This window comes from Falco rusticolus, chromosome 4 (assembly GCF_015220075.1).
Source record: "Falco rusticolus isolate bFalRus1 chromosome 4, bFalRus1.pri, whole genome shotgun sequence".
Lineage (NCBI taxonomy): Eukaryota > Metazoa > Chordata > Aves > Falconiformes > Falconidae > Falco > Falco rusticolus.
The window spans coordinates 10,663,129-10,691,121 of NC_051190.1; the positions used below are offsets into that span (position 1 = coordinate 10,663,129).

At 48.1% G+C, this 27,993-nt stretch overlaps 1 protein-coding gene across 1 annotated transcript; it reads right to left on the reverse strand.

Annotated features, from left to right (window-relative positions):
* Positions 1-1,036: 1,036 nt before the first annotated feature.
* Positions 1,037-22,691, reverse strand: RAB7A (RAB7A, member RAS oncogene family). Its single transcript, XM_037385267.1, has 6 exons — positions 22,565-22,691; positions 5,498-5,558; positions 4,245-4,371; positions 3,208-3,426; positions 2,542-2,670; positions 1,037-2,381 (listed from the first exon to the last, which is right to left on the reverse strand). The coding sequence occupies exons 2-6, from the start codon at positions 5,548-5,550 to the stop codon at positions 2,286-2,288; spliced, it is 624 nt and encodes a 207-aa protein (XP_037241164.1). The 5' UTR covers positions 5,551-5,558; positions 22,565-22,691; the 3' UTR covers positions 1,037-2,285.
* Positions 22,692-27,993: the final 5,302 nt, after the last annotated feature.

Here is a 27,993-nt window from a genome sequence, read left to right on the forward strand (position 1 = left end):
GGTAGAAATTAAACACAGGGTCTCCTCAGGGCTCCTCCACAGCTGCACCACGCAGCCCTTCCAGCCTCAGCTCCACAACCCAAGCCCAAAGCAGCAGGAGGTAGGTACAGACCCTCCTCTTTCCCAAAAACATCACTTCAGAGTTATCATTCCCACCTCTCCCAGCTTGGCTTTCTCCACACCAGAACCGTATCTACAGAAAAACAAGCGTGGAGTGATGCTTTAAATAGAGACGAGCAGAAGGTCCAAGTCTTTAAAAAAAGGTGCCGACAGGAAAGCGGTCCCACCAGGATACGTTGCTATTACAGAGTAGTTATTTGAAATTGATGTGGACAGCAAAAGCCTAGTCAAGTGAGAGAAAAGCATGACAGGTCAAAGCTGTAAAATAGGATATAGAGCACAAAAACTGTTAGAAGACTCTTGAAATAACTGGCCTCATTTCACTACACTTTGTTTTCCATCTTCCTGTGGGCACAGTAGTAGGGAGCTCAGCCTCACTGAGTGCAGAGAGCCATGCCCAGCATCTAGAAAGTAAAGGCTTAACCTTTGACTAGGCTGGACCAAGGCAAGGTCCTCAGCTCTAAGATAACTCTGCCAGCATTGCCTCTCTTCCAGCTGAAGCACGGAACTGGTGAGCCGGGAAGGGCTCCTCCAAGTTGAGGGTAGCAAGAGCAACAGCACTGCCCTCCCCTCCACCCTTCCGCAAAGGCTTTTTGCGTGGCCAGGACAGGGCTGAAGGACAATGCCCATAACCGAGCCATCAGACCCAGCACCGTTCCTGCCCTGCAAGCAGCTTCAAGAGGAGCAGGGGGGCAGCTGCCCTGCTACAGCCTGGGGTCAGCCAAGCAAGCAGGGCCCGCTCAGCCCACTCCTGAAAACCAGTTTGGATGGCACAGACTAAATAGTAAGGAAGAAGCACAAACATCCTTCAATCAGCAAGCAGTGGCTTGCAGAAATGGTGACTAGACTGAGAAAGAAAGCATGTTAGTGAAGAGGAGAAAAAAAAAAAAGTCAGAAACAGGAGTAAACAAGAAGGTTTGTTCTTGTTAAGTTTATTGGCATCATGTTTGTCTCTTTACATAAGAGCTCAGCCTACGTACTAGAATGTAGACCTCTGGAAAACAGGTAGAAGGGCTCCATTTAAGCAAGCTACAAACGCAAGAACAAATACCAGGAAGAAAGGAAGAAAGGAAGAAAGGAAAGGGACTAGATTGCCAAGTTTTTCCATACCAAAAATCCAGATTAGCAGTCAGTAAGAAGAAAGGGAAGATTCATAGTCCAGGTCATTCATCAAGAAACAGCTACCACAACCCAGGTGGGAGAGGAGCTCCATCCACAGTACAAAGAGCCACTGGGGCACCTCAGCTCTGGCTCCTTCTCGCGCTCGCTCCAGGATGTTAGGAGTTAAGCAGTAGGGGAGGTGAACAAATGAGGTCATTTCATAGCTGTATTTAATTTTAAATCCAATAATCCAGTGTGCATATCAATGCTGTTATGCAAATCTGAGAATTTAGATACAAGGAAGCCAGACAGATTTTCCAGAAGATGAAGCCTTTTTGGCCTCGAAACAAGAAGGCTTACATAGTTCATCTCTACTGTACAGAATACTGCCTCTATCTGGACTTTGTGTTGCTAGCACGCTGCAGTTCACAAGTGTCCTCCTCACTTTCTACACAATCTGTGTTTCAGTACTTGAACATGTATTTCAGGAATTTTACACTAATTTATACATTTTTAATTGGTTGCATATATTAACATGTACTATAAGATTTTTCCTAAAGAAGCATTACATAATACATGGATACTGTAAAAAGATCTGATTAGTTAAAAGTAACAAGCATTAACAGAGATACATACAAAACTCAACCTAGTTGGACTGAGTGCTGAGCTTGCAATGAACTATGGGTAATCAGCCTTTCCAGTTGCAGCCTTCACAGGGGAAAACACGAGACAGTTAAAAATGTATGTAACTTGTTACACAGATTACCTGTAAACAGTTTCTCTCCATTGGACACCTGGAATTAGATTCAGTTCCAAACATACCCAAGAGTTTCCATTTTAAACTAAGAGAAAGGTCTGTTACCGTGAAGTGTGATGTGGATGATGTGGGGACATGAGCTCTCAAGTGCGGGACTCAGATGCTCATGGGAGATGGGTGGAATTTGGCAGCTGGAGATGGAAATTTTTTTAAATTTCATTTTAAACACAGAAGAGGGGCTGTGTGTTTGAAGGCCTAAGTGTGATAATCATTTGTGAAGGACTGTGCTCAACCCCTCCCTCTCCCCTCAGCAGCTGCAGCTCTCCGCAGAAGCCTTCACTCGGTCATTCTTGTCTAGTTTGATGGGTTCAGGAAATTCATTGTAAAGCTCCACTTCGGTTTCCTAGTGAGAAAGAAGAGCCGAGTTAGTGCCACAGCTCTACAGACAGCTCCTAGCATGCAAGGAGCCATTCTTGGCTGGGGAAAGCTGTTGGAGAGTCCAAGGCTGCCTGCAGTAGCCCAGCCCAGCAGGCAGGACTGGCCCCCACCAGCCCCCTCCCTACCTGTTTAAGTGCGTTTCGTGCAATCGTCTGGAAAGCTTGTTCCACATTAATGGCCTCCTTGGCACTGGTTTCAAAGTAGGGGATGTTGTTTTTACTGTAGCACCAGGCTTGTGCCCTTTTTGTGGTGACCTGGGTGGACAGAGAGCAGCATCACCACCTTCAGCTAGGCAGGAAGGGGGTTTTACTTCCAGGGCCAGGCCAGAGACCCTTTATTATCCAACCTGAGCCAAGACAGCAGTTCTGATCTCGTTAAAACTACAGCCTTGATACAGAGCACAGGAGACTGCTGCCCACCACCAGATACACTCAGCCCTGAGGCAAGGAACACCATGCCCGAGGAAGATGAGACCACAGGGCACAGACCGCTCAGGTATCCACACAGCGGGGACCTGCTCGCATAGGAGTTTCTCAGCGACTCTGGAGGAGAATCGGCTCCTCTCCTTGCATCTACCTAGGAAACTGCTGCGATCCTTCCACCAGTGGGCAGGAGCATGCTGTGCACAGGGGTTTGACCTCTCCAGGCAGTAGAAACTCTTCCTTAGTGACACACAGCAGCTGAGCCACTCAAGCACCTCCCACTCCTGTTTCTCAGATAACCCTCCCACGTTCCTACAAGGTCTCCCACTCCCGGAATTTAAGGGGAGGCCAGCAAGTCCCACTACTCACTTGTCTGTTTTCTAGGTCAATCTTGTTTCCCAGCACAACAAAAGGAAAGTTCTCAGGATCCCTTGGACTGGCCTGAATGAGGAATTCATCCCTCCAGCTGTCTAGGGTTTTGAACGTGTTGGGGGCCGTGACATCAAACACCAGCACACAGCAGTCCGCTCCCCTGTAGAAGGCAACTCCCAGAGACTGAAATCGTTCTTGTCCTGCTGTATCCCATATCTGGAGCAAAAGACAGGTCAGATAAGCCAGCTCTACTCCACATAGTCAGTCCATGGTTAGGGCATTCATTTCAAAACTCCCTACCAGACATCTACAGTCCCCAGCTAACCAGACACGAGCACCTGAAGGCTTGAGAATTTCTGTAGGCACTATTACACCAGAGCCAGCAAAAGGAAGCCAGAAACACCCTTCTAAAGGTAGTGAACCTTTTTTGTGTTCAGCCTCAGCAAGGGACTTACCCTTGTTCTGGGCAAGCAGGACCTGGGTATTAGGGTCAGCGGGTGACCTGCCTGCAGTGCTGGGGTACACTTAGGTACCAGCACAGTCCAAACACCCCTGATGACTGCGAGGCAGCAAAAGCCTTGTTGCAGGCAGTCTCACCATGGAGAGATAAAAGCTTCAGATACTAGAGACATAAGTAGCCTGGCAGGTTAACACTATACCCATAGGACTCAGGGTAGCACCAGTAGTCGTCCTGACTAAGGAGTCCTTTTCCAGCCCTTTCCAGTTCCTAAACACTAGGGAAGCAAACCTTTCTAATGAGATCTAGTTTACTGACAGTCAAACGCTAGTTTGTAAACTGGGCCTGCCCAATCTGCTCTTCGCTGAGGCCAAACTGGTACTTGGCTTTCCCTTGCACAGACCTGTAGAGAAGCCCAGCAGTACCTATGGCCAAGAGAAGTTCAGTGCAAAGAAGGTTCGCACTGAGTACACTGATCCCTGCACCACTCTGGACTACACTAGAGCAGGTACTTCCACACGAGCGTGGTCCAGGCAGCCAGGTACCCCTTGCAGCAGGGAGCAGAGTTACCCCTTACCTGCATTGTCACTAGCCTGTCATCCACCATGACCTCTTTTGTCAGGAAGTCTGCGCCTATCGTAGCCTTGTACTGGTTACTGAATTTCTTGTTCACATACTGGTTCATGAGCGATGTCTTTCCCACCCTGTACAGAAAGACAAAAAGACTATGTAGGCTGTTTCTACAAGCGTGTGCATTAACCACCCTGAACAGAACATACCAGTGCCCTTTGCCTTCCACCATAGCACCCCTGGCCTTTCAACCAGGGAAAAATGCACCCGCCTCCACAAGAAGGTGCTTTTACATCAATAGATGCTGAACCAACACACTGAGTAAGAGCATTAGCTACCTAAGGATACAAAGGATTACAGTATTGAGAAACCTTGTTTCCCCATCAGTAATCTGATCCCCAGGAAGCAGTATGCATCACATTATCATCATGAGGGCAATTCTGGAAGAAGATGAAGTGCCCCAGAGAAACCCACCAGAAACGGTCACCTTCAGCCTCTGCAGAATGAAGGGGTGGAAGAACAGACAATCTCAGCTGGCAACAACCCACATACACATCTGCTAGGCACCCAGAGGTGGGGATCCTCCCATGAGAGCCAGCTTAGAAGCTCACATGGCCTCTCAGCAGCTGAGAAACACCCCCCGATCGACAGCTTGCTGGACACCGTGGTCCCTGATCAACAGCCTGCTGGACACCGTGGTATAAATAAACTTTATGTCACGGGAGTTCGGTTACAGCCTGCAGGGCAAGTAACCTGCAAGAGCAGAGCAGGCTCCTGCTGCTGACCAGCTCAGAGCAAAGCCTTTCACTCCAAGGGGCAGGCTCTAGCCATATCAGACAGAAGCTAAGCAGATGGCTCACTATAAACAGTCTCTGACAGAGGCAGAGTTTTCAGAAATCACCTAAGACTGCTTACTAGCAGTTTTGGGATTTTAATTTTTTTGATTTAAGTGAAATGCTCATTTCAACACCACACATCCTCCTTGCAGAAAGGCTATCCAGTTCTGCTACTGGAGTCATCTGCCCACTGCATTTTCATCATTTATTATTGTGATAGGACTTCAAGATGTTGAACCGTGGGAATGCATTCAGGACAGCGTGGTGAGGAGTTCTTAAAGCCATAAAGTAACACACCTATCTGAGGATGCAAAATATCTCCTCCCAGCACTGCTGGTTACTTACAGAGCATCCAGGCTCCCACTAGGCAAGAGCACTGCTCCAGTCAGATGCAGATAGGCAGCTTAAAGGCTCCTCCACTTACCCAGAGTCTCCAAGGATGATGACTTTCAGTAACACTTTCTTCCTAGAAGTCATCTTTTACCCTAGAAAGGAAAAGGAACAATTCCATCAGATACATCACTTCTCAGGACAAAAAGCAGCAAGTCTGCAGTCTGAGAAACCCGATTCCCAGCAAGGAGCCAGCAACATGCAGAGTCCAGCACCCCTGAAACCAGACTCCTTCAATTCAAGAGGCAGTACTTGAGCACTAACCAGGTGTTTGCCCATTTCATAGGCAGAGCCATGCCAGACCAGTAGTGGCAACTTAATACCAACAGATAAGCGAGCCAAGCACTTGGCCTTTACAGTCCATTTTGGGGCCTATTTCCAGGCCATTTAGCAGTTATCTACTAGCCTAGGGCATCTCCCATAGCCCTACTGGAGGAAATTAACTAAAGCATATCAGCCCCCAACACAGGCCAACTCTTACACACACTACCAAGTGAGATGTAAACAAGGATGTGTCTAATAAGATAATCGCTTTTTTTGTGCTGTTCAGTAGTTTCGCAGTAGGAAAAAAGTGGGCTTCCTTCACCTTCAGATTCAGCTTGGAGAAGCAATAGCTTTCTCTAGCAGCTGTGCTTTGTGGAAGCATTAAGCCCCAAGGATACACTGTGGTTGGAACAGTTGCAACACAACCACACAGGCCAGCTGAACAGCTGAATTACAAGGCAAACTGCTTTTTTTTTTTTTAAACCAGACTACACAGCTTTGCTGAGAGCATGTGAAGCTAACTACTGCCACCTCACCTTCAGTGGAAGGCCATGTAAGGCTACAGTGACAAACCTCACAACAATCGGTCTATTGCTCTGTTAAACAAGGAGTTTTTAGTTTAGTTTCATCCTGCCACGACTCCAGTCTACTTTATAGGCTACTAATGGTCCATCCAATTAGCACGAGTGAGAGCTGAGCTCCAGAGATCCACACTCTTACTTGTTCCCAGGTCTCCTTCAGGTAAGTGAAGAAGCTTCAAATACAACAGCTGCAGCAGGCCTGAAATACACTTCTGGATGTGCTTTAGCATAGTGAGAGCAAGTATGAAGTCCTTCTATGAATGGTTGAAGATGTCCTTCCTACCACAAGGCCCTTCTCTCCACCTCTGGGGAGGTGATGGGACAAACCATTCTTAGGTACTCAGGCTTAAATCAGGTCACAGATCCTGGTTTGGTACTGACCTGGTCTGCAACACAGACTCCTTGGCTTTCACTGAGAAGCCCTGCAGGTTCTGTACAGCAAGAGGATCCAAAAGATGGTTATAGCTGTGCTACATGTATTAAGGTCTTATATGGGGACTTGGTTACCTTAAAACTACCCTACACTACATCCATTGCACCACATAGCTACTCTTCAGAAGCTATTCCCCACTTGCACAGCTAAAGAAGCCTTCACTTCTACAACATGGATACACACACCTTCCGTGCAGCTCAGTTCCTGAGGATATAACAGCCTAAGCTGCTAGACAACTGCAACCTGCTTCATCCCACTACTACTGGAGGTAACATGCTACAAGCTGTAAAAGCCTCTTACTAGATGCAGAGTCCAGTTGCAAAAGGTCTTATTTATCCCAAGCTTTGAGTGTTAGAATACATGCGGTCTTTTAGACTCTGCCAGCAGCGAATGCTGCAGAAGCTCAAGTCCTCCTGTGGCTGCCACAGGTAGTGCTGCCCTTACAGCTACACCTTGTTGGACTGCACCCAGCTCACAATCATAGGATCATTTAAGTTGTGAAAGAAGGTGAAGACTGAGTCCAACCCTTAACACTGCCAAGCCCACCACTAAACATGTCCTTAAGTGCCACATCTACACGTCTTTTAAATACCCCCAGCGGTGGTGACTCAACCACCTCCCTGGGCAGCCTGTTCCAGCGCTCAACAACTCCTTCAGTGAAGAAATTTTTCCTAATATCCAATCTAACCACCCCCACCCACCCACCCACCCACCCCCCCCCGGCACAACTTGAGGCCATTTCTTCTTGTCCTATCTCTTGTTACCTGGGAGAAGAGACAACCACCACTCCATCCCAATCTCCTTTCAGGCAGTTGCAGAGAGCGATAAGGTCCCCCCGAGCCTCTTTCTCTCCCAGCTGAACAACCCCAGTTCCCTCATCTGCTCCTCCTAAGCCTTGTGCCCTAGACCCGTCCCCAGCGTCCTTCTCTGGGCACATTCCAGCACCTCAACATCCCTCTTGCAGCGAGGGCTCCAATACTGAACACAGTATTCAAGCTGCAGCCTCCCCAGTGCCGAGTGCAGAGGGACAGTCACTGCCCTGGTCCTGCTGGCCACACCGTTCCTGATACAAGCCAGGATGCTGTTGGCCACTGGGCACACGGCTGGCTCACATTCAGCTGGCCATCAACCAACATCCCCAGGCCCTCTTCTACCAGACACCTTTCCAGCCTCTCTCCCAAGCCTGTAGCGTTGTGTGGGATTGTTGTGCCCCCAGTGCAGGACCCAGCACTCAGCCTTGCTCAACCTCATACCATTGGCCTCAGCCCATCGGCCCAGCCTGCCCAGACCCCTCTGCAGAGCCTCCTGCCCTCCAGCAGATCAACACTCCCCCCCAGCTTGGTGTTGTCTGCAAACTTACTGAGGGTGCACTCGATCCCCTCGTCCAGGTCATCATTCTCTCAGGATGATCTGCTCCATAACCTCTCTCAGTACCAAGGTCAGGCTGACAGGCCTGTAGCTCCCCGGATCCTCCTTCCAGCCCCTCTTGTAGATGGTGTCACATTTGCCAACTACCAGTCTGCTGGGGCCTCCCTGGTGAGCCAGGGCTGCTGATAAATGAAAGTGGCTCAGTGAACACTTTCACCAGCTCCCTCAGTACCCTCAGGGGGATCCCATCCTGCCCCATAGACTCATGTGGGTCTAAGTGGTGTAGCAGGTTGCTGACCACTCCCCCTCCTATTACAAGGGCTTCATTCTGCTCCCTGTCCCTGTCTTGCAGAGCAATGGGCCACATACCCGGAGAACAACTGGTCTTACTAACAAAGACTGAGGCAGAGAAGGTATCAAGTACCTCATCCTTTTCCTCATCCCTTGTACTATGTGTGTCTGCCCTGCCCCAAATCCAATGAAGGATGGAGATTTGCTCTCCTTTTAGTTGCTAGTGTATTCACACAGACATATGGTTTTATGGCAGTAGCCAGATTACATTTGGTGGGGCTTTGCCCCTTCCAATTTTCTCCTTGCATAACCTCACAACATCCTTATAGTACTCACGCATCTAGTGATACATCTAGTTGGGAAAAACTGTTAAGATAACAGCCAGAGGCTGCCGAGTGAATAGCAGTGGCAGGCCACCCATAGAGCTCATGCTATCCTTAGATGGGTGTTAACAGATGACAGAGCCTGCACAGGACAGTTTCTCCAAGGGTAAACACCTCTCCTTTCCACAGCATCTATGCTGGACTGCCTTGCTCAATGATCCAGCTGGCAGCACAGCTATACTTGCAAAGATATAGCTAGCTGAAAGTTGTCAACAACCCCAACATTTCATCCTGCTTCTGGTCTTGCCAAGGTCCACAAGCTATAGCTCGTTTCCTCTACAGCCATGGGGACAACAGACCATGTAAGGTCCTTCAAGCAGACTGAACCTCCTGTGTTTCCCAAGTGCACAGCACAAGTGACACTTGTGCTAGCCGAGCCAGAGACTTCTGCAGCACAATTGGCTTGGAGCAAGAAGCAAGGGAACAGAGCTTTGAAACAGCTTAAAGACAACTGTGTACACCAAACTGTAGAGGAAAACATCAGGTTTTCAGGTCCAGTATGAGAATCACCTGTTTTCCTCAGGACAGACCAAAACTCACCCTGAAAGTGACTATGCCGGAGCCCAGCATGTACAGCTTCTATTTTCTTCTGAATGTTTTCAATATTACTTGCCATTGGCTGCTGCAGCTCACTGCTTCCTGGTATTCAAAGCAGCTTTGGACAAGCTGGCACTAGTTCTCATGCTCAGGAAGGGATTTGCAGAGCCCTAAAATACACCACTAAATCACACTGGATGCTTAGCACCCAAGTTCAACACAGTCTGAAGTCCCACTATGAAGGGAGGGGAAACTGTTGTCAAGTCTCATTACCTTGGAAGTAGCTCAGCTGAGCAGGCACCTGCAGACATGGGAACAACATCTGAGTCACTAACACTGCCTTCTTGTCATAGCTGATGGGCTGCCCCATCATGTGAAGGGCTATTACTGCCTCACAAACACCAGTCAGGCAGTACACTCAGCTTCCATCCCAGGTGATGGAACGGATATGAGCCATAGCACAGAAGGAGCTGCCTCAGCTTGGTATTTGGTTTGGGCCATGAGACAGTGAGGAACTCCAGTCCTACCAGGGGCCAGCAGTGGACATTACTCAGAGCTTCCCACCCCCTGTTCTACTAGGCAGTCGATGGGTCAAGCCCTCAATCTTCTCATTACAGGTATAAACAGACCAACACTTCAGAGTTACTCCTTGCCAAGTACAAGAGATCTTGCCTTTGGAGAGGAGACCACATTTGCAGGTCTTGGAGGAAGCACCAGTGTTTGATCTCCTGGAGCTTTCCTACAGAAGGAAACCACTCTAAGTTTAAGTAGCATCAGGTTGCTCTCTACAGCACCACCTTTGCCATTTCCCCCTTATCCTTACCATGTTCTGTGTGGCTGAGCAGGTCTCCAGCTCTAAAGCAGCTGTTTATGCTTAACAGAGCTCTGACTGCTCCTAGTGAGATCCTCACTCTAGACAGATTGAAGACATCCTCATTATCTTAATGGGGGTTTCTTATGAAGCAACCTAAAGGGTCAAACTACTGCAAGGACAGGATACCATGCCTCCTCCAATACTTGCTTCCAGCCACAGTGTGTTTAACAAGCCAAGGTACTAGAAGCAGAAGACACTAGAGCTCTCTGAGGATCCTGTAAGTAAAAGCCTTACTACAATCTCCTTAGCACCATGCAAAGGATTTTGGTGACTTCAGCTCATACTAAGCCAAAAGCAAATACAATGTCTTCATGGTAGAGGATGCTTCCACACACTGCAGTTCAAGTAAGCTCAGAAATACCGCAGTCGATCCTGGTTACAGCATGCCACCTGCTGTGTCAGTAGAACAAGGTGCAATGAATGAATGAACCCTTGGTCAGGTTCAGTACTCAAAGATCTGCTTGCCTGAAGTCAGAGGCAATTTATGATTACTCCCTTGTTAACACCGGCTGTTTCTCACATTACACGACACTGAGTAGGTTCATTTCTGCCTTTCATCCCAGAAACAGAGCCCACATACATGCTATAAGCTATGCAGATCTTGTTTCTGGTGAACCTTGCTAGTACAAAAATCAACTGAAGATCAAGAAGAATATAGCTTTAGCTCACAGATGAAGCAGGTTTGGATACCTGAAGGAGCAATTTAGTTGACATGAGGAGTTTCTCTAGTCACACCTACAAGAAACATTACTGAGCTAAGCTGAGATGTAGGCTGTGCAGGATTTCACCCATGCTCTTGCAACGAGCAAGCTCAGCTTGAGACCACCAGATTAGAACCGTGATAGTGCTGAGTTAGTGGTATCCAAATCCAAAACTACTTTGCACAATATATGCAGCTTGTCTTGCTTTATAAGATTTGGTACGATTAATCTAGAGCAGCATCCTGTACAAGTCACATAAGCCCTTAAGATGGCACTGTGCAAGCTCACATAGGGCTCACATCCAGTCCCAGGAGCACTTCTGAACACACACTTCCTTTTTCAGAGATATCATGAAGAAAAACTTGTTTGTTAAGATTTGATCCAAGACATCAGTTCTGTTTTACATTGTGTGAAGTCTCTTGTAGTGAGGTCACCTGCATGAATGCTCAGAACACAGCCTACCAGCATACCCAGCTAGCCCTGCTCAGGAACTGGCAGAAGCTTCCAGTCAGGAGACCAGTGAGCATCATTCCTCCTCCTGGCTTAAGTGGTGCCAGAGGAATGACACAGCTGCCTAATACAGGAAAGGGGTCCTTCCACTCTTTTTTTAATGGCAATCCCTCTAAGCAAACTAGCCATAACAGTTTGTTGACCCTCATGAGATAAGCCTGACATAGCATGTTCTCACCCACAGTAGCATTACTACCTTTGTAAGGCTGGCCTGCTGAGGCAGCAAGGGAGAAACCGTAACATCTGACCTGTAAATGTTACTGGCTTAACCGATCTGAAGGGAAGGGTCAAGAGCTATCCTATGAAGCTCCATAGTGCCACAGCTCCTCAGATGCAAGAGGAAATAAAGCCTATGCCAAATCTAATTAGGCTTCCCTTGTTGCTTCAGAGTACATTACTACTGTCCTTTCACTTGCTATATTAAGACAGCCGCTTTGAATTAAGGCATAAATGGATGGTTAAGGATTCCTTAGAGATGTTAACATGTGTCAAGTCACAATGCAGGCATTTTAATATTAATTAGGTTGGTAGAAATGAAGAACAGTAGCAGCTTGCATTGATGGCCCACCAGCTCCTTGGATAAGCTATCCTTTAACAGAAGTAGACCTCACAATAAGGACACCCCGTTAAGTTGCTCATTGACCATTTTAGTATGAAAATAGCTAGCCTTAGGGGGAGAATCTCACCTCCACGGAAGACAGACAACAGCTCCCTAAGCAGCAGCATATCCATACCCGTTTTGAACCTTCTGACAAGCTGCTGGAGCAGTCCTTACTGTTGCAGCTTTGCTATGAAACAGTTCAAATCACAATCCTAACAAAGAACCAAAGCATGTTTACACAGAGGCCAGAAGAACTGGGACATTTGGCCAGGAGTTCCCTGCTCCTACAACCACCAGTCTGCCATCTGCATCTTCCACCAGAAACCAGCTAAATGCTGAAGCAAGACCATGCCTCTCTCCTGGTGTCCTTTGCCAGGGATATTTATTACTATGCCAACAAGGTGCCAGCAGCAGGTGAGCAAGCATCAAGCAGAGCTAAACTTACTGCAGCACTGAGGAATACCTAGTTCTGCACCCCTGTCCAGGCACACAGCACAGGAGTAAACAGATGTTCCACAAAGGCATATCTGAACATGAAGCACTGCAGGTCTGGTCTAGGTGTTGTGGCTGATAAGCAGAGCATTCACTTCTCCACTGTATCAAACAAAAATATAGTTAAGTACTCCATTAGGGGATACCACACACTGCAGTGGACTCGCCACAATGACCAGACTGAGAAGACAGCCACACTTGAACACTGGAAGAACTTCCTGTCCTAACACACAGGAAAAGTATCCGAAAATGCAGCTAAGTGTGTTTCTGACACAGGAACGCCACCTCTGCTCACTCTTCTCTTGCATGGGGGAGGCTGCAAAGCATTAAGTCTCTGTACTACACCAGAAAGCTATTTTTACACACACACAGAGACCAATGGTTCTGCATTTCTTCAAGGAAACTGAAGCTGGAAGAATGATTCAGGACCAGCTCAGTCAGACTGAACCAGTTCCTTCCCAGAAGCAGCAAGTTCCCTAGCATGTTTGTCACCTCAGGGGGGTATGTCTGCTTAGACCTTCAGCCACTGAAATGAGATGCTCACTGGATGTTTATCCTGGTCTTACAGGATCAAGCACACCAGACAGGCATATATCACTTGCCCTGTAGTCATGCTGTACCCTGCCATGATTTTTCAAGCCAAGTTTAGCTGAGGCTTTGAGGAGATGTGAATTTGTTCCAACTGAGCTACCCTGAACAAGGCCTCGTCTGGAGGAAAGGCCGATAGCCTCCGATTGCCATCGGCTGACCAGGATCACAGGTCCCATTTGCAGAGTACCAAGACACCCTTTGTATTGAAGCCTCAATCTCCAATTGCAGCAGGAACTCAAGGTGGAGCTGAACAAATTTGACCAATACAATTTAACAAGAACAGCTTGGTTCCAAATACCTGGCCACACAGACATTGTTAACGAGGTGTCTGCTAATGCAAAGCTACACGTGACAGCCTGAGCAATTCAACACGAATGACCAGCAGATACCAACATTTAACATCTTGCATTCTTCCCAAGTGACACAACAGCCCACCAGTAAACAGAAGCCCTGTCCCTTCAGCTGGGAAAAAGCCAAGTGCCAGCCAGAGAACAATCAGCAGGAGCCGTTTCTTTCACACAAAAATGGCTTAAGAGGCGCCAAGCTGCCTTTAAGGAAGAAGCTAGAAATAAGCCTGCTTTGGTGTTTGTTCGTTCGGTTTTTTTGACTGCTACAGAGCCTGCGTATTTTCCTCACCAAATCCGAGTGCTCGACAAGTGGAACAAGTGCCTGGCATCCTCACACTGAGGACTGCTACAAAAGCACATGAAGATTTAACAGCAGATTCAGTCTTGTATCAAGAAGGGCTGCACAAGCAGGACAGTACCCTCTTCCATGCCCGTGACAGGTTTACTAGTAGCTCAACATCCCCAGCTGGCTGCAAGATCCCATATAGGAAAGCTTCACATTTAGTGGGGACATGTGCTGGCTTTGTGCCTAAAAAGCAAATTAGGAACATCTTGCCATTTGGGTTGACAACTTGCAAGAACTGCTCTCTAAATAGGTTGCTTTTTAGGGCAACAGGCTCCTACAGTCCATAGTCAGAGGTGCTTTAGAGGTGTTTTCAGGCCTTGCTGATGCACCACAGAGCAGCTATCAAAGTAAAGCCCACACCAAAAGCAGCTGGCAAGATATTCCTGTGACAGCTTCACAGAAGGGTACACTCTAGCTACTGCTGTATCAGTAGCATCTCAAAACTGCTTTCCACCTCCTTCCTCCCCACACGATTATGTTGCTGTTCTAACCAACACATGTCCCTCCTGCTGGTACCCAGCCAAGAGCTTAAGCACAGCTCATCATTCCCTCCTCGGCTGCCTGCTACCTACTGCAGTTTCACCAAGAGCAGGCTTCTGTCCACTTGGTGCTTTTCCCAGACAGCCCTCTGAGGTAGGAATTACCTCTACTCAGGCAGCTGGGAGCCTCGGCTACAAATTAATTTTTGATACCTCATGTAAAACATTATATTGCAAGTTGTCAGGTGCAGGTATGCTGTCCAGTGTCTTCCACCCCCACCCAAGTCCTCAGCCAAAAGCTTCACCTTCTTTAAGAACAGCCTAGAACTTTTGATGCTTGCTAGCACACTGACACGGCTCAGATCAAAATAGAATCTTAAAACATGTTTCAGCATCCCAGAGGAACTGGATTTTTTAGACTACAGCTGTCTGCAGTAAGCTTCCACCTCATTTTGAGGGTGGAGTTGCAGCCTCCCATACCAGAGGAGCTGCTCTAGGACCAAATGAAGCTCAGGAACCAGCCAGCAACCACCAGCTACAGCTGAGGCACATGGCTTCTAGTTCAGGTCATTGGCTGCTTCAATGTGAGCACCAAACTGGCATGACATGCCAATAGCTAACTGACCTGGTCTGTGAGCTAACTACCAGATGGATACGACACCAGGCCCACAGATGCTCTGCTGCATCCTGTTGCTGGATAACATGCTCTTAAGACAGCTCAGGAGAGAATGATGGGGCAACATGCAACTTGGGGAAACATGTAGGACCCAGCTAGAAAGCAAAAGCTCTGGAACAGCTGTGAGCAGAACAGGCTCTTGGTGTGATCAAGGCAGCTCCAGAGCTGGTGCTGAGGAAGACACTCCTTTCAGTGGCAATAAGGTTTTAGCTTGCCCTCAGACATACCCTTCAAGCCTCAGCTGGGGGCTCTAGGACACATCCCAGCTGTGGGCAAGGGCTCATAGAGCTCCTTGGAAAAGTATATGCCAACGGCCAGTTTGCCAGAGTCCAGATACATGGAAGGCAGAAGCAATGCCACTGGTAGGAACCACGTCTGCAGTGGAATCACAGGACCCACACATGAGAAGGGGTCTGCCGCACCTGAGGTATCAGCTCAGCTGCGTGAGGGCTGAGATTTGGAGAGCACTGCATTCCTGAGAGGCACTGATGCATATGATCAGTCAGGCTCAAAGCCCAAGTTCTCAAACGCAAGTCCCCCAGCCCAAGCCTCACTGATTCACAGCCCTGTTACACCTCCCGGCATTTCTCCAGATCAGTTGTTTTATGCCTGCACAATGCTTAAATCCCAGATGTTGATCTGAACAAGCTTCTTGCTCTACAGCTGCCATTTGAGTCATGACTCTAGCCTGGAAAAGTCCAAACTATGTAGGACTAGCCCCCACCCCCACATCCAGGAAGGTATAAAGCTTAGAAACTGACAGTTTAGATATCACAGCATCTACCTTCTCTTGAGGGGATATCACGTTGATCTGACTACATGGTTTGAAAGTGGGAGCAAAACAAGCACAGAAATGTGTTTTCTTACAGCACTAAGGCAGATGTATCACTGCATGTTTAGTCAGACCACCAGTGTGCTTAGGAGCAATGGGAAAGGTCTGGAGATCATTTCTTGCTGTCTACAGGAACACTACTTTGTCCAGACTGCTGCTTAGCCTAAGATTACAGCAGCACATGTAGGCTCTTCTAGGTGATAGACACCCTGAGCCAAAGGGAGGAAGGGAAGGGAGTGCAGGAAGTGTCCCTGGCAATGCAGCCACCTATGCTGGACAGCCATCCTGGATGGTCACTTCACTCCTCAGCAACATGAGGACGATCATCTCCACAGCAGGTAGCATGCATTTTCAGACTGCAGCTGTATGCAGGACAGGAGTGCAGGAAGGCCCTTTAGAGCTAATGCCACACAGTAACAAGACCAGGATTCCCAGACAGAAAGCCCGCTGAAGTGGTAGTCTTCAGGCTTTAGGAAGGCAGCTCTGTGAGAAAGCCATACCCAGAAGCTTCACCGAAAGCTAGATGTTTCCAGTCATGAAGTTTCATAGTCCACCGGCTCCTCCAGCAGCTGAAGGGCCCTTGTATCACAGGATAACTTTCTCCCAGGAATGGGCAGACACATACAGAGCCCTAACAGGCTTATAGTGAGTGACTGAAGATCTTCAGCTACCCTTCTTTTGGAGGCTCAAGTTATGATGTCATCCAAGAATCAGTATTGCTGTGCCCCTGCCTTCCAGGGAGAAGCAGTTCCCCTGTAAATCCTACAGGATTTCAGGTAGTTCCCAGTTAATTTTCCCCAAGGATCAAGCTGTTACAAGAACAGGCATGCCTGCTTTAATACCCCTCCCCCTTTATCAAAGCAAGCTCAACTTCCCCTATTCTGCCCTGGGGGAGACAATCTCAGGATGTGGGAGGAGAGTTGAGCACATTGCTGGCTGCTGGGAGACACTAGGCAACAAGCCATGTGTCTTGACTAAGGGCCTTGCCTACGCAAAGCGTTTCAGCTATGCCAGTATAGCTTCCATATTGCCATGCCTCTACCAGAACAGTCTCCTTGGTGGAGAGCTTTCAAACCCAGCAAGACAAATCTTCTACTATTAACTGGAACATAGCTATAGTGCCCATACAGCCTTGTTTATACAGGAAAGTCTGTCAGCCTTTTGGCACACAGCCACCCAACCATTAGAGCCAACCAACAGTTTCAGTAACCCCTATACCAGTACCAATAGCCCAGCACGGTTCTCACATCAAGCCATGCCACTAAACACTATTTCCCTGTTACTTTCTATAAATCAAGCACAGTGCCAGCTGAGTTTTAATCCTCATATCCAGAAGATAAGGGTGACCAAATCAAAATACTGCCAGTCAGCCAATCCACTAAAACAGTAAAGTTGTCAGATATAGTAAAGATCTAACAGTATTTTTCAAGTACTCCGATTAGTTTCTAGTTTTGTCTACAGCTTCCTAAGGTTTCACACATTCCTGTCGTGCCTTCAGTTTTAGAAACACAAATAGGAGGTGTTGGATAACCTTTGCAGTGGTAAGCAAAGCACAGATCTTACACCTTGTCAGTGGTAAACAAGCCTTGTTTATCTATTCCTGGCTGCTAGCTTCCACCAGTTCCTAGAGGCTGGAAACAAGTGACTGAAGGGAGGCTGACCAAGGTTCAGGGCTTCAAGTGAAATCACGGCCCTCAGGAAGACTGCCAGGCCCTGTAGCTTACATCCAAGACTCAGATCCAAGAGTGAATATTGTCCCTCCTTCAGCACCAGCAGCTTGATAAACAGATAGGACAAATACTGATGAGAGATCCTACCGCCAGACAAGGAGGTGTAGATAAGTACAAGACCAACACTAATGGCAAAAACCTTGCTCCCGTACATCTATTCCAAGAGGTCCTGTTCTCAGCAATTAGTCTTCCAGAGAGAAGGCTTCCTCCAGGGCCAGGTTGCAATCTAAGAACTAAACCTTGATCTGCAAGCAGAACTCCTGATCCTACACACTCAATACCTCTTACTATGCTAATGCAGTTTGCAGAGCAGGAAGGACAAGTATTTCAGTACCAGTCCCAGGATGGGAGTGTAACAGGTAGCCTGCCTTGACAGCTGAGTCAGTGCCTAACAACGAATTCCTACTGTGGATACTGTTTCAGACATATTTCATACCTTCCTATCTCTTGCACAGATCATGCATTGATAATTTACCCGCTGAGCTATTCTCTTGATGAAGCTCCACAAGAGACAAAAAAACCCCAACAACTTACTGAAGTGGTGAGATTATGAGAGCAGTGCTAGTAAACTCCATCTCGGTGGGGGTGGGGGTGGGGGTTGATCAGGCCTAGGCATGCCTCAGCTACAACCATCTCACTGCTCATGCTCGAGACACTGTTACCACTGTGCCAGTTTGGACTTCAAATATTATCCATGTCTAGGAGCCAGCAGGAAAAGTGAGCTACAGAGCCAAGTGGCTCAACCCACTTGAGAGAAACAAGCACCAAGCAGGTTACTTTCAAGAGGATGCTGCTTCCCAGTTGGAAAGGGATCAAGGGTTCAGCACAGGCTTGTTAGATAAACTGGTAGCCCCAGCAACCAACATCCAGGTACTCCAACCAGGAAGCCTCTGAAGGCAGCTCCACCTGCCTGCTTTCACTTTTGTCCACCACTTCACTAGTCCTGCTTGTCCACCAAGTGATCGAAGTATGCAGTGATATAGGACCTCCAGAAAAATACTGTTTTCTTAATTGACAGCGTAAAGATCTACTTGATTTTATTCAGGAATTTCTGCTTGAAACTCATGCAAGTACAGTTAGATAAAATGCCAACTGAAGGTGACTAATTGTAAGTAGTTATGGTGAGGCAAGAGCAAGTCACTCACTACATCAAGTGCCTTCAAATTATACGAACAGGAATCTGTGCCACAAGTTAATACTTCAACCCCATCTCAAAGGCAGCGCACCCCTCCTGAAGTTTCGCTGCCCTTTGAAAACAGCCATGGCTTCAAGAACAGGTTCCCTTGCAAGCAAAGTCAAAGCTATTTGAGATCAGCTGTAAATCAGCACACTCCAGTGACCCTCACAAGCTTGCTTCCTCCCACCCCATCACTGACCGGCAGTTAGCAACAGCAGTGTTGACACAGCTTCCCCCATGGACAGCACGGAGCGCTCATTGCTGGCACCGGAGAGGAGCAGCAGTCTCGCAGGAACAGCGCTAACAGCAACAATGACATCACTACGGCAGATCTCCACCGAGCAGAAAATGCAGCAGCACACTGGGTTCAAGCACTGCATCCCCACCAACAGAGCGCAAAAGCTACAAGCACACTGGAAGCCAGAAAGTAACCATGTGATAGAGGGGTATTCCTTCACTGCCTGCTATTTCTGAACAGCACATGTGGAGTCACTGACCTTGGGCACTCATTTGGAAGTTTTATTCAAGGTGCATTTAAAGGGAAATGTAATCTTCAATAGGGCAGCTAACTGCAGGGCTGAATATGGTGTATTAACTATGCTTATTCCATTCATTATCCATATCTAATTCAGTTTTGAGATGCACAGCTCACATTTGGATTGTCGCTGCAGAAAGTGACCCATTTATCCTCAAAACCCACTGTCAAAACTTAACTACATCTGAAGGCAGACTGTTATATAGCAACTACAAAAGATCATTTTAGGAAGCTGCAGGGGGAAGCCAACTGAACTCCAACTCATCAGGCAATTAAACTGCAATTATCAAAACAATGCTGTGCAAGAATGAAGTACTTCAGCACCCGAAGGATACAGGACTGCTGGCAGACAAGCAGCGTGCAAGCATGCTAGTGCCCAGCCAAGTTCATCATTTAGGTTGGGTCTTATCCTGACTCCCTTCCATCAAGGCGACAAGCTTTAAATTACTCTACAGTTCCACAAGGGAATCTTGGATCCATCAGGCCCTAGTAACAAGGGTTACGAGCAGTTAGGGTCTCAGCTAAGGAGAAGCCCAGAAGACATTAGGGAATGCTGGCAGCATGCAAGGTGAGGGTTCTGTACTCATTTATCAAATGCCAATTTTTCTTTAGTTACTGAAGAAATTGCTACATTTTAACAGCAGGAACAGCTCTCAGAAAGTATCTCTGATCCCACAGATCCACCAGTTCTAGAGAATGCAAATATCCAGGTGCCCTATTCCACAGCCCTCACAGCTTGCCAGACACCTACCTCACAACAAAACATTTAAAACTGCACCCTCTAATAAAGCACAAGCAGCTCTGTTTACAGCCCAATGTCAAGTTCTGCATCAACTAGTCTCATTTTCACACAGAAGTCAGACCAGAACCCCAAACATGTTAGAGACAAAGCTATTTATAGTTTTGCACAGATGGTTTGACTGTAATTGTTATGTTTCCTCAAGGACAAGCTTTGCCAGAGATTTGCACCAACAGGTAATTCACATGACCTTCCAACACAGGAGTCTTAAAACAGAAGCTTTAAGAAGCCACTGCAGAAATTTAATCTGGTAGCCCTCTTGCCTGCAAACATTCATTTTGGGTAGTAAACCAAACACCATGGTATTTTCTCCAAGTGATTTCAGAGGAGAGCCTATAGCAGAGCTTGTACATTTTCCACTTCCAGTTAAGAATTCAATGTTATAATATGTCTGTGCTACTCAGCATAGTTTGATTCACTGGCAGAGCAAGGATGCCTGTAGTGTAGGCTCTGCAACACAGTTATTTAAATTCTTAACTTGGCACCTTTGCCTTTTAAGGTACAACTCAGCATGCCACGCTGAACTATTAGTAGGGTGTCTGAGGACACAGACCACTGCGTAACACCAAAAGGGAAAAGGAAAGTTTGATGTAGCTACTGCCTGGCATCTTACCAGTTATACTCCTCACTGCAGGTTAGGATATCAAGAAACTGCTATTGGATTTTAAGTCTTCCTTACCGAGGGGTCAGATTAACCCCATCTCAGAGCTTTTCTACACCAGAAGTAGAGAATTAACATAAGAGCACAAAAAAAACCACGGGGGTAGCGCTTGAAAGTAACAGTATTAGAGCTGCTTTGGATTGTAAGGACTCAGGCCAGGCATGGTGGGTCTACTCATTAGTTCATGGAGGGCAAGTCATGTGTTCAGTCAGCTGTTGGAAGTCACAAGGGGGAAGAGGGGGAAAACAGAAAAGAGAGACAAGTATACTCGTTCTTCCTGAATAAGTACAGCAAGGAAGCCTGATTATTTAACAGGGAATATTCAAATGACTCCACCCACTTTAACCTCAAAATACAGCCACTGAGAGAACAGGGTACGCTGACTCCAGCAGCCTGGCTCTACTGGAAGCGTAGCCAGGCTACAGCTTCTATCCTTCACTACTAGGACCACCTCAGTCCATGAACATTGTATAGCCGCAAATAAGCCTTTAAGTCATAGCCAAACACTGTGGCATAGCTGGTTATGTACGATTCCCCTAAAAAGAGAACTCTCCACTTCCCCCAGTCCCAGTTTCCACACAGATGGAGTGCTAGGCACAGGCCAGAGCTGGCTGGACAGTGGCAAGTGCCAGAAACTTTAAAGCTTCCATATTGGCAATTGTCAAACAAAGAACAGCTTGCTTACAGTTGAGAGGACTTTGTGTTGGGAGGTCATATGTTCTCAGTTTACAAATAAAAAACCTCATACACACATATCAACAGCTCTGCTTATCAGCGAGTATTTTTAGTCCTCAGGGAAATAATACTGAGAATTCTAGCGTTGACTTGAAGGGTTTAGAGTTACTGTGTAAGAGATACTCATTTTGATGAGTAAGTTACTCATCTTACTTCAGATTAAAACAGCCTTTTACAGCTGTTTTGCTATTAAACTAATCCCTCTATCTGTAGGGAAGGCAGTGCAGTTGTCTTAACTACAACAATTAGGTATTTCCATATTTATTAGTCTATATATACCTGGAGACTAGTAATGTATCTATCACTTAATTTACCTTATTATACACTCACCGCCAAAAGCACTTCTAACATGCACTCCAATATTTCTTAGAACTGACTCAGGCTTTACACACGCCGAGAGCTACTTTCGCAATAACTGCCAGTCTCTTCAGCCGCCTGTTTTGTCAATTTAATTGCTCCCAGGGCAGCCTGCCCATCTTAAAAGCGATATCCACTGACCACCCGGAGCACCATTTCACGCCCCCCCCGCCCCAGCGCTTCCCCAAAGACCAGCACTCGAGCCACCTTCGGCCACCAGCTGCCCCAAAGCCTCTTCAAGCTACGCGAGCAGCAGCACATGTCACAGACAATACGCTCCCCTTGCCGGGAGGCGCCACTTCGGGCCTCTTTAAACCTCTCAGGAAAGGAGGCTCCCACAAAGGCCTCGACAAACGCGCATCCCGGGGAAGGCCTACGGGTCTCTGCTCCGGAGCCCCTGCCCGGGCAGGCCCTCGCGGCCCAGCTGTATTGTTCCCGGGGAAGCCACAGGCCCGGGCCGGCTCCAGGGAGCTCGGCACCCGGCAGCACCGGCCGCCTGACCCTGCCGCGGGGACAGCCAAACACCGCCCCTCCCCGGCGGGCCGGACCCCGCTGAGCCCGCCCGCGATAGCGGGAAGGCAATGCCTCGCCCGCCGCCCCCCTGCAGAGGGGTCCCCGACCGACCGCCCCGGCTGCGGGGAGGGGCCCACAGCGGCGCCCCCCACCCAGCGTCTCCTACGGCCGGGGCGGAGCCGCCACTCCGCACCCCGAGCCCCGGCGGGAGGGGATTCCCTCCCTCCCTCCCTCCCTCCCTCCCCTCCCCCCCGCCCCGCACGACCCCAGCGCCCCGCAGGGCCTCACCTGGTGCGTGTGCCGCGGCGCCCGCCCGAGACTCACTGCCACCCCCCGCTCGCCTCGGTCGGCTTTAATGGGCCCAACCGCCTCCCCGCTTTCACTTCCGCCTCCCCCCCGACAACTTCCGGTCACGGGGCCCGCCCGCTGGCCCTGACGTCAGCACGCCGCCCGGCAGCCGGCGGGGGGGTTGGTGGTGGAAGGGGTGTGGTGGCACGCGCGTCACGTGACCGCGGGCTCTCGGCCGCCATCTTGGGTCGCCGAGGCAGCCGCGTAGCCGCGCCCCGTACCGGCTCTGGGGCCCGGCTGCCTCCCGCTGGAACCGGCAGCTTCTCCGCGGGAGGCGGGCCCGGGCCGAGCGCGCCTGTTGGGAGCCCAGATGGTGCCTGTGGTACCGCACAAGCCGCTGTGCCCGCCCTAGCACGGGGGGAGGTGACCCGCTGTGGCCGCGGCCTCCCGCCACGCCGCGCCCTGCGGTCCCGAGGGGAGGAGGAGAGGGCTGGAGAGCTTTTCATGCTTTCACTTACAAAGGATGGGCACACAAGGGCACAAATCTGTGCTTTGGCATCTTTTTATTTGCAGCTGGGATCTGGAGTGAGGTTGTAGCAACAGCATTTGTCAGGAAAAAAAAGACAAAAAAGTAAAGGATGACAATTAAAGATACATTCAGGTTGATTAATCGAGCAATTACCAGTTCCAAGAGCAATACTGCAGGCGAGTAAAACGGGACTAGGTAAACTCTCTAGCACCTGAATCCATGGGACATTGGCCGCCCTGGTCATACCAGAGATACCCATATTTTCTACCCTGCACATTGGCAGCAAGTTCATTTTATTATTCAGCAATTACTTGGATATTCTCTTGGATTCATTCAAGTCACATGACTGTTGTGTGTTTAGTTAGCCTGTGAAGTCAGGAAAGCGACTAAGGAAGAGAAGTATTTTTAGAGCTAATTAGAGCTAAAAGGGCTGAAGCTACTTATAGCTACATTAAAAAGAAAATCACTTCTGAGCAATATACAGCAGACTGCTTCCAGCTCTGTAAGAGATGGGGACTGTGATTTGCAGGGAGATCACAGAACTGGCAGTCAGAAGACCTTCACTTTTCCTTCTGTCCCAAGACAAATCTGCTACATACTGTTACACAAATCACCTGCCTCCTCTGTAGGGTAACAGAGTTTCCCTGTGAGTCACCTGGAAACAGGAACAGTCACCTCAGAAAGATGCTGCAAGGTTTGATTCATTAATGCTCACAAAGCAGTTTGAGATCAATAGTGTAAAGGCAGCACAGCGTAGCAAGCATGCTGTTCACGTCATCGTTACCTGTCGGGTCTGGCCTGAGTCCCACCAGAGGAGTATCTTACCACAAAGCATGCAGGGTCTCCTTACAGTGTCCTGCTTTAGAAAAATCGGGCAACAATGGCATAGGCGCGTGAGCCTGATTTGGCATCTCTGTTGCCCAGAGAAGCCTGTGTGCTGCCTGCAGTGGGAATCACCTCTGCTGCAAAGGGCAGACCAGCCCAAGCCATCTTCAGGTACTCGCCACACCGTCACACTCACCCTCCACTATGCCAGTGCTAACACTTGACTGAGCCTGCCCTGAGTCACTTGAGCGCTAAATCTGCTGATAACTAGCAACAAAAGCAGCATGGTTAAATTTTCTGCCGGCTTAGTGCACTGAACTGGCTTCATGCAGGGCGCACGTCATGCAAGGGAAGGTGTGGATGAGGCAGGACACGGCTGCCAGTCCTTGTGCTGGTTTAAGTTGTGGAAATGAAGACTAGGAGAAGGTGAATGGGAGGCTGGGGTGCTGGGCTCTCCTTGTGTGATGCCAGCAAGTTCATTACCAGTTTTGTACCTTCAGTTCTCCACCTGCAGGACTGAGTGACTGTTACCAATCCATCCCACAAGAGAGGGGAGCCTGTGACATCTCATTTATCAGTGCTTTTAAGGTGCCCCATCAGATACAAAGAGCTCCAGAACTTGGCGCTAGTTAAAACGCAGACTGGACAAAAGAGGAAAAGCTTTGATTAGTGAAATGATGGAGAAAAGCCTCCCAAACACACATGATTTCTTCAGGTGGGGAAGAAAGTATCCTCTCAGCTCCACCACAGGACTGTGGGCCCTGGGCTTAGCAGCAGCTGGTGGAGCAGAGCACTGGCTTGCTCCAGTCCATTTTCCTGTAACAGGAGACCAACACGCTGGGCTGTTACGAGCAGGCATTAATGGTGAGTTAGACTGTTCCTTGGCTCTCTTTTCCTAAGTTTCCTTTTTTCTTTCTTTTTACACAATATGAAAAGCAATCAAAAACTGTGGGTGAAATTTCCTCCTTCCTTTTCTACCACAGAGCAATCCTGGCACCATCTATTACATACCTTTGTTACGCAGACAATAACCTCACACCAAGTTCCCATGTCACTTGCTAGCTTTCTTGGCATGACCAATAGCTGTGTCATGCAATAGCTGTTTGTGATGAGTTTCTCATCCTCTGTGGGAATGCAGCATTTTCTCAGACTGACGAGGCAAGATCCTGCCTGCCTTGAAGAGCATATGAATCCTGGCACTCAGGAGGACAACGTCAGCAGAGAGGTCCTTGCTATCCAGGCTGGATGCCTGTCTTTTGGCACAGATGAGAGTTACGCTTGGAGTGGCAGAATGAAAGTAGACGGACAGTGGTGAGAAAGTGGCAAAAGGAAGTACTGAGCCATGGCTTTTGTGTTTTGCTTAGCCCTATGGACACACACACGCATGCACCTCCCCACAAGAATAAACATGTGGCCTGGGAGAAACCAGAACATGGTGCAGTGAGCAGCCCAGCACACTTGGTTTCAGAGCCTGTGAACAAAACTGTATTCCTCATCTGACCACTTATTTGATAACAACAAAACCCAAGGAAAACCCATAAAAATGGATCAGTTTGAAACCCAATGGCATTTGTTTCCAATCACTAACACTGCTCTGAAGAAATCCATTCTCTGTCCTTGAAGGACCTTCACACGAGTGGATCTCTTAAAGTTATAGTGACAGGTCTTAAGACATTCACCATTGCAAAAACCTCAATCTATTTCATGCATTTTTCCCTCTAAATTGGGAAGTCAGAATGCCTCCTGCTTTGATTTTCTTCCCTTTGTGACATCTGATCTCTATGTACTAATCTTCCTGATCCGATTACAGACAATAAAACATGATATATATATTATGCCATCTCTTTGCTTTTATTCTTGGACGGAAAGGGACCTTCCCTTTCTCTTCCAAGTCTATAAGACGGCAGAGTGAACAGGGATACAGTAACACATGCTAGTTGCTGCCTTCTGGAATGGCCTGCAGAGAGATCCAGGGAGCACATCACCTTAGCTGTAGTACGTACAAATCCTTGACATTAACTGTGAACATCTGACATTCCCTACAGTGCCTAATGCATTCACCCTCTTCTATGGGCACACAGCTACTCCACCTCTGGCCACCTGTGACATTAAAAGCTTGGGGAGAGCCTCCTCATTCTTCTGATTCTTATCCAGCATATTTCAGCTCTTCAGAGTCCTGCTGTCCCTCCTCCTCGTTCGCTGGGCACAGTCCTGGGACCCTTTTTTGCCTCTGTGCCCAGAAAGATGTAGCACCAGCCCACAGCGGCTGTACTGCTCAGTGAAAACTGACTTGTCTGGAGATCCCTACATAGAGCTGTCCTCTCTCAACTAGCTATGCAATGTTTTCTTCTGGCTTTCCAGATCAGCTTCCTCAAATTATAATTATAATTATAATGGTCTAACTTACAAAAATAAAAAAGGGGAACTAAAATGCAGTAAACACACAATATCTTGCTTTTGTATTCCAAGCTTTGTCATCCTTTATCTTGTCTAAAGCAGATTCACCCTGCTACTGCTGGCATTTTGTTCATCAGAAATCTACTGCTGTTGCATGACCACAGATGCATTTCCACTGGCAAGAGTACATCCGTAGTCTTTTGTCTGCCCTCTTCTCTAATCCCTGCCTGCAGTACAAATACTGCTCCGGTAATCTACTAATGCTTTCACCTTTGCAATCCTCAGCTGATTTCTAAGCAGCAATACATGAAAGCAAAAAGCTAGCTCTGGACAAGACTTGATCACCAGATACCAACCGTAGGAAGCAACTGCAATCACGTTATCTCATGGCAGATCTCCAATCTGAGCTTCTGCGTGCAGAGGACATTGCATATAGTGCAAGGGATTACCAGCATCTGTACTTGCTGATAAAAATGCAGCTGCTGGAGGTTGAACATGTTAAAAAAACAAAAACAAAACCAAAAAACCCAAGACAGATAAAGGGTCTAAATGCAGCCATTGAAGCCTGAGCCCCACAGTGTGGGTGGGGGCCAACCTGCAGTGCTGCAAAGTCTGATTCTGCCATGTTCCCTCACACCAGACACAGGAGACACGAGCACATATAAAGGAAATGTCTTTTGACAGCTTCCCCCTGCTCAATAGCAAGAGCCGCAAAACCACTGCAGAGCTGTGATCTCTTTGATACTGGGAAGTGGCAACACTGGCATCTTCCCTTAGATGCCAGCTCAATCCCTGAGACGTGAAGGTCCAAATCTCTCCCTTGTTCTGCCTTTGAGTCACCCTCCTACAGAGGTTATGGACAACATGCTGAGCACAGGGGACATCCCCTTAATGCCTACACTGGTCCTGGTAAGACAGGCAGGGAGCAACAACCACATGCTGCTGGCACAGTGTAAGATGGGCACCACGCAGCTTTATGCTTACCCATTTGGCACCACTGCAGTTACCTGGAGCCTGGACTGGTGGACACCAAAGCCCATGGAACGTTCAAGTGTCACAGGGTAAAGGGGTGTTTTGATGGTCCAGACTAGCAGAAAGGCACCTGCATCCTACTGATGACCATAATCCTAAAAGGCTGTCACACAAACAGTGACAATCACCCGTGTCCTCCACAGGACTCCCAGCTGGCCTCCCCAGCTAAGGAAGTTCTCCAGCCACACCAACACCTTCCCACTTTTACAGCCGGTGCTAAATACCAGTTAATTAATTTTTTACAGCTGCACTGGAGGTATGCTGGGTAATTTCATATGACTGTTCTCAGTACTCAAGTGGAGAAGATGATCCAGGGAGTGAAGTAACTTGCCTGAGGTCAGAGTGAGTCAGTTACTTCATCAGATCTGGGTCCCTCTAAACACGGGACATTTCTGAAAGGTTTTTAAACCATAGGAATGGTATAAAAATAGGTGCAGAGAGAGGTGCACACAGCCAGCACAGGCCTTTGCAGAACTGGCCTTTCTTCAGGAATCAAGGTTTTGTTAGTGCAGTGCGTTACTAAAGCAGCAGGTTCTGCAAGCTGTTACTTACCAAGCTCTGAAGGCTTCACAGTAAAGGTCTGGTGTGCCTGAGACCTCTCAGCTCATTATACTAATGGCTTTAAAGCCATGGGGACAGGCCGATG

What these genes read in the sequence shown, in the direction of transcription:
- RAB7A (XM_037385267.1), bottom strand. Translation starts at nt 5,550, where the DNA reads ATGACTTCTAGGAAGAAAGTGTTACTGAAAGTCATCATCCTTGGAGAC. An exon ending in ATCATCCTTGGAGACTCTGG is followed by an intron (nt 4,372 to 5,497) that starts GTAAGTGGAGGA and finishes CTTTCTGTACAG; the next exon opens with GGTGGGAAAGACATCGCTCA. An exon ending in CACGAAACGCACTTAAACAG is followed by an intron (nt 2,382 to 2,541) that starts GTAGGGAGGGGG and finishes CTTTCTCACTAG; the next exon opens with GAAACCGAAGTGGAGCTTTA.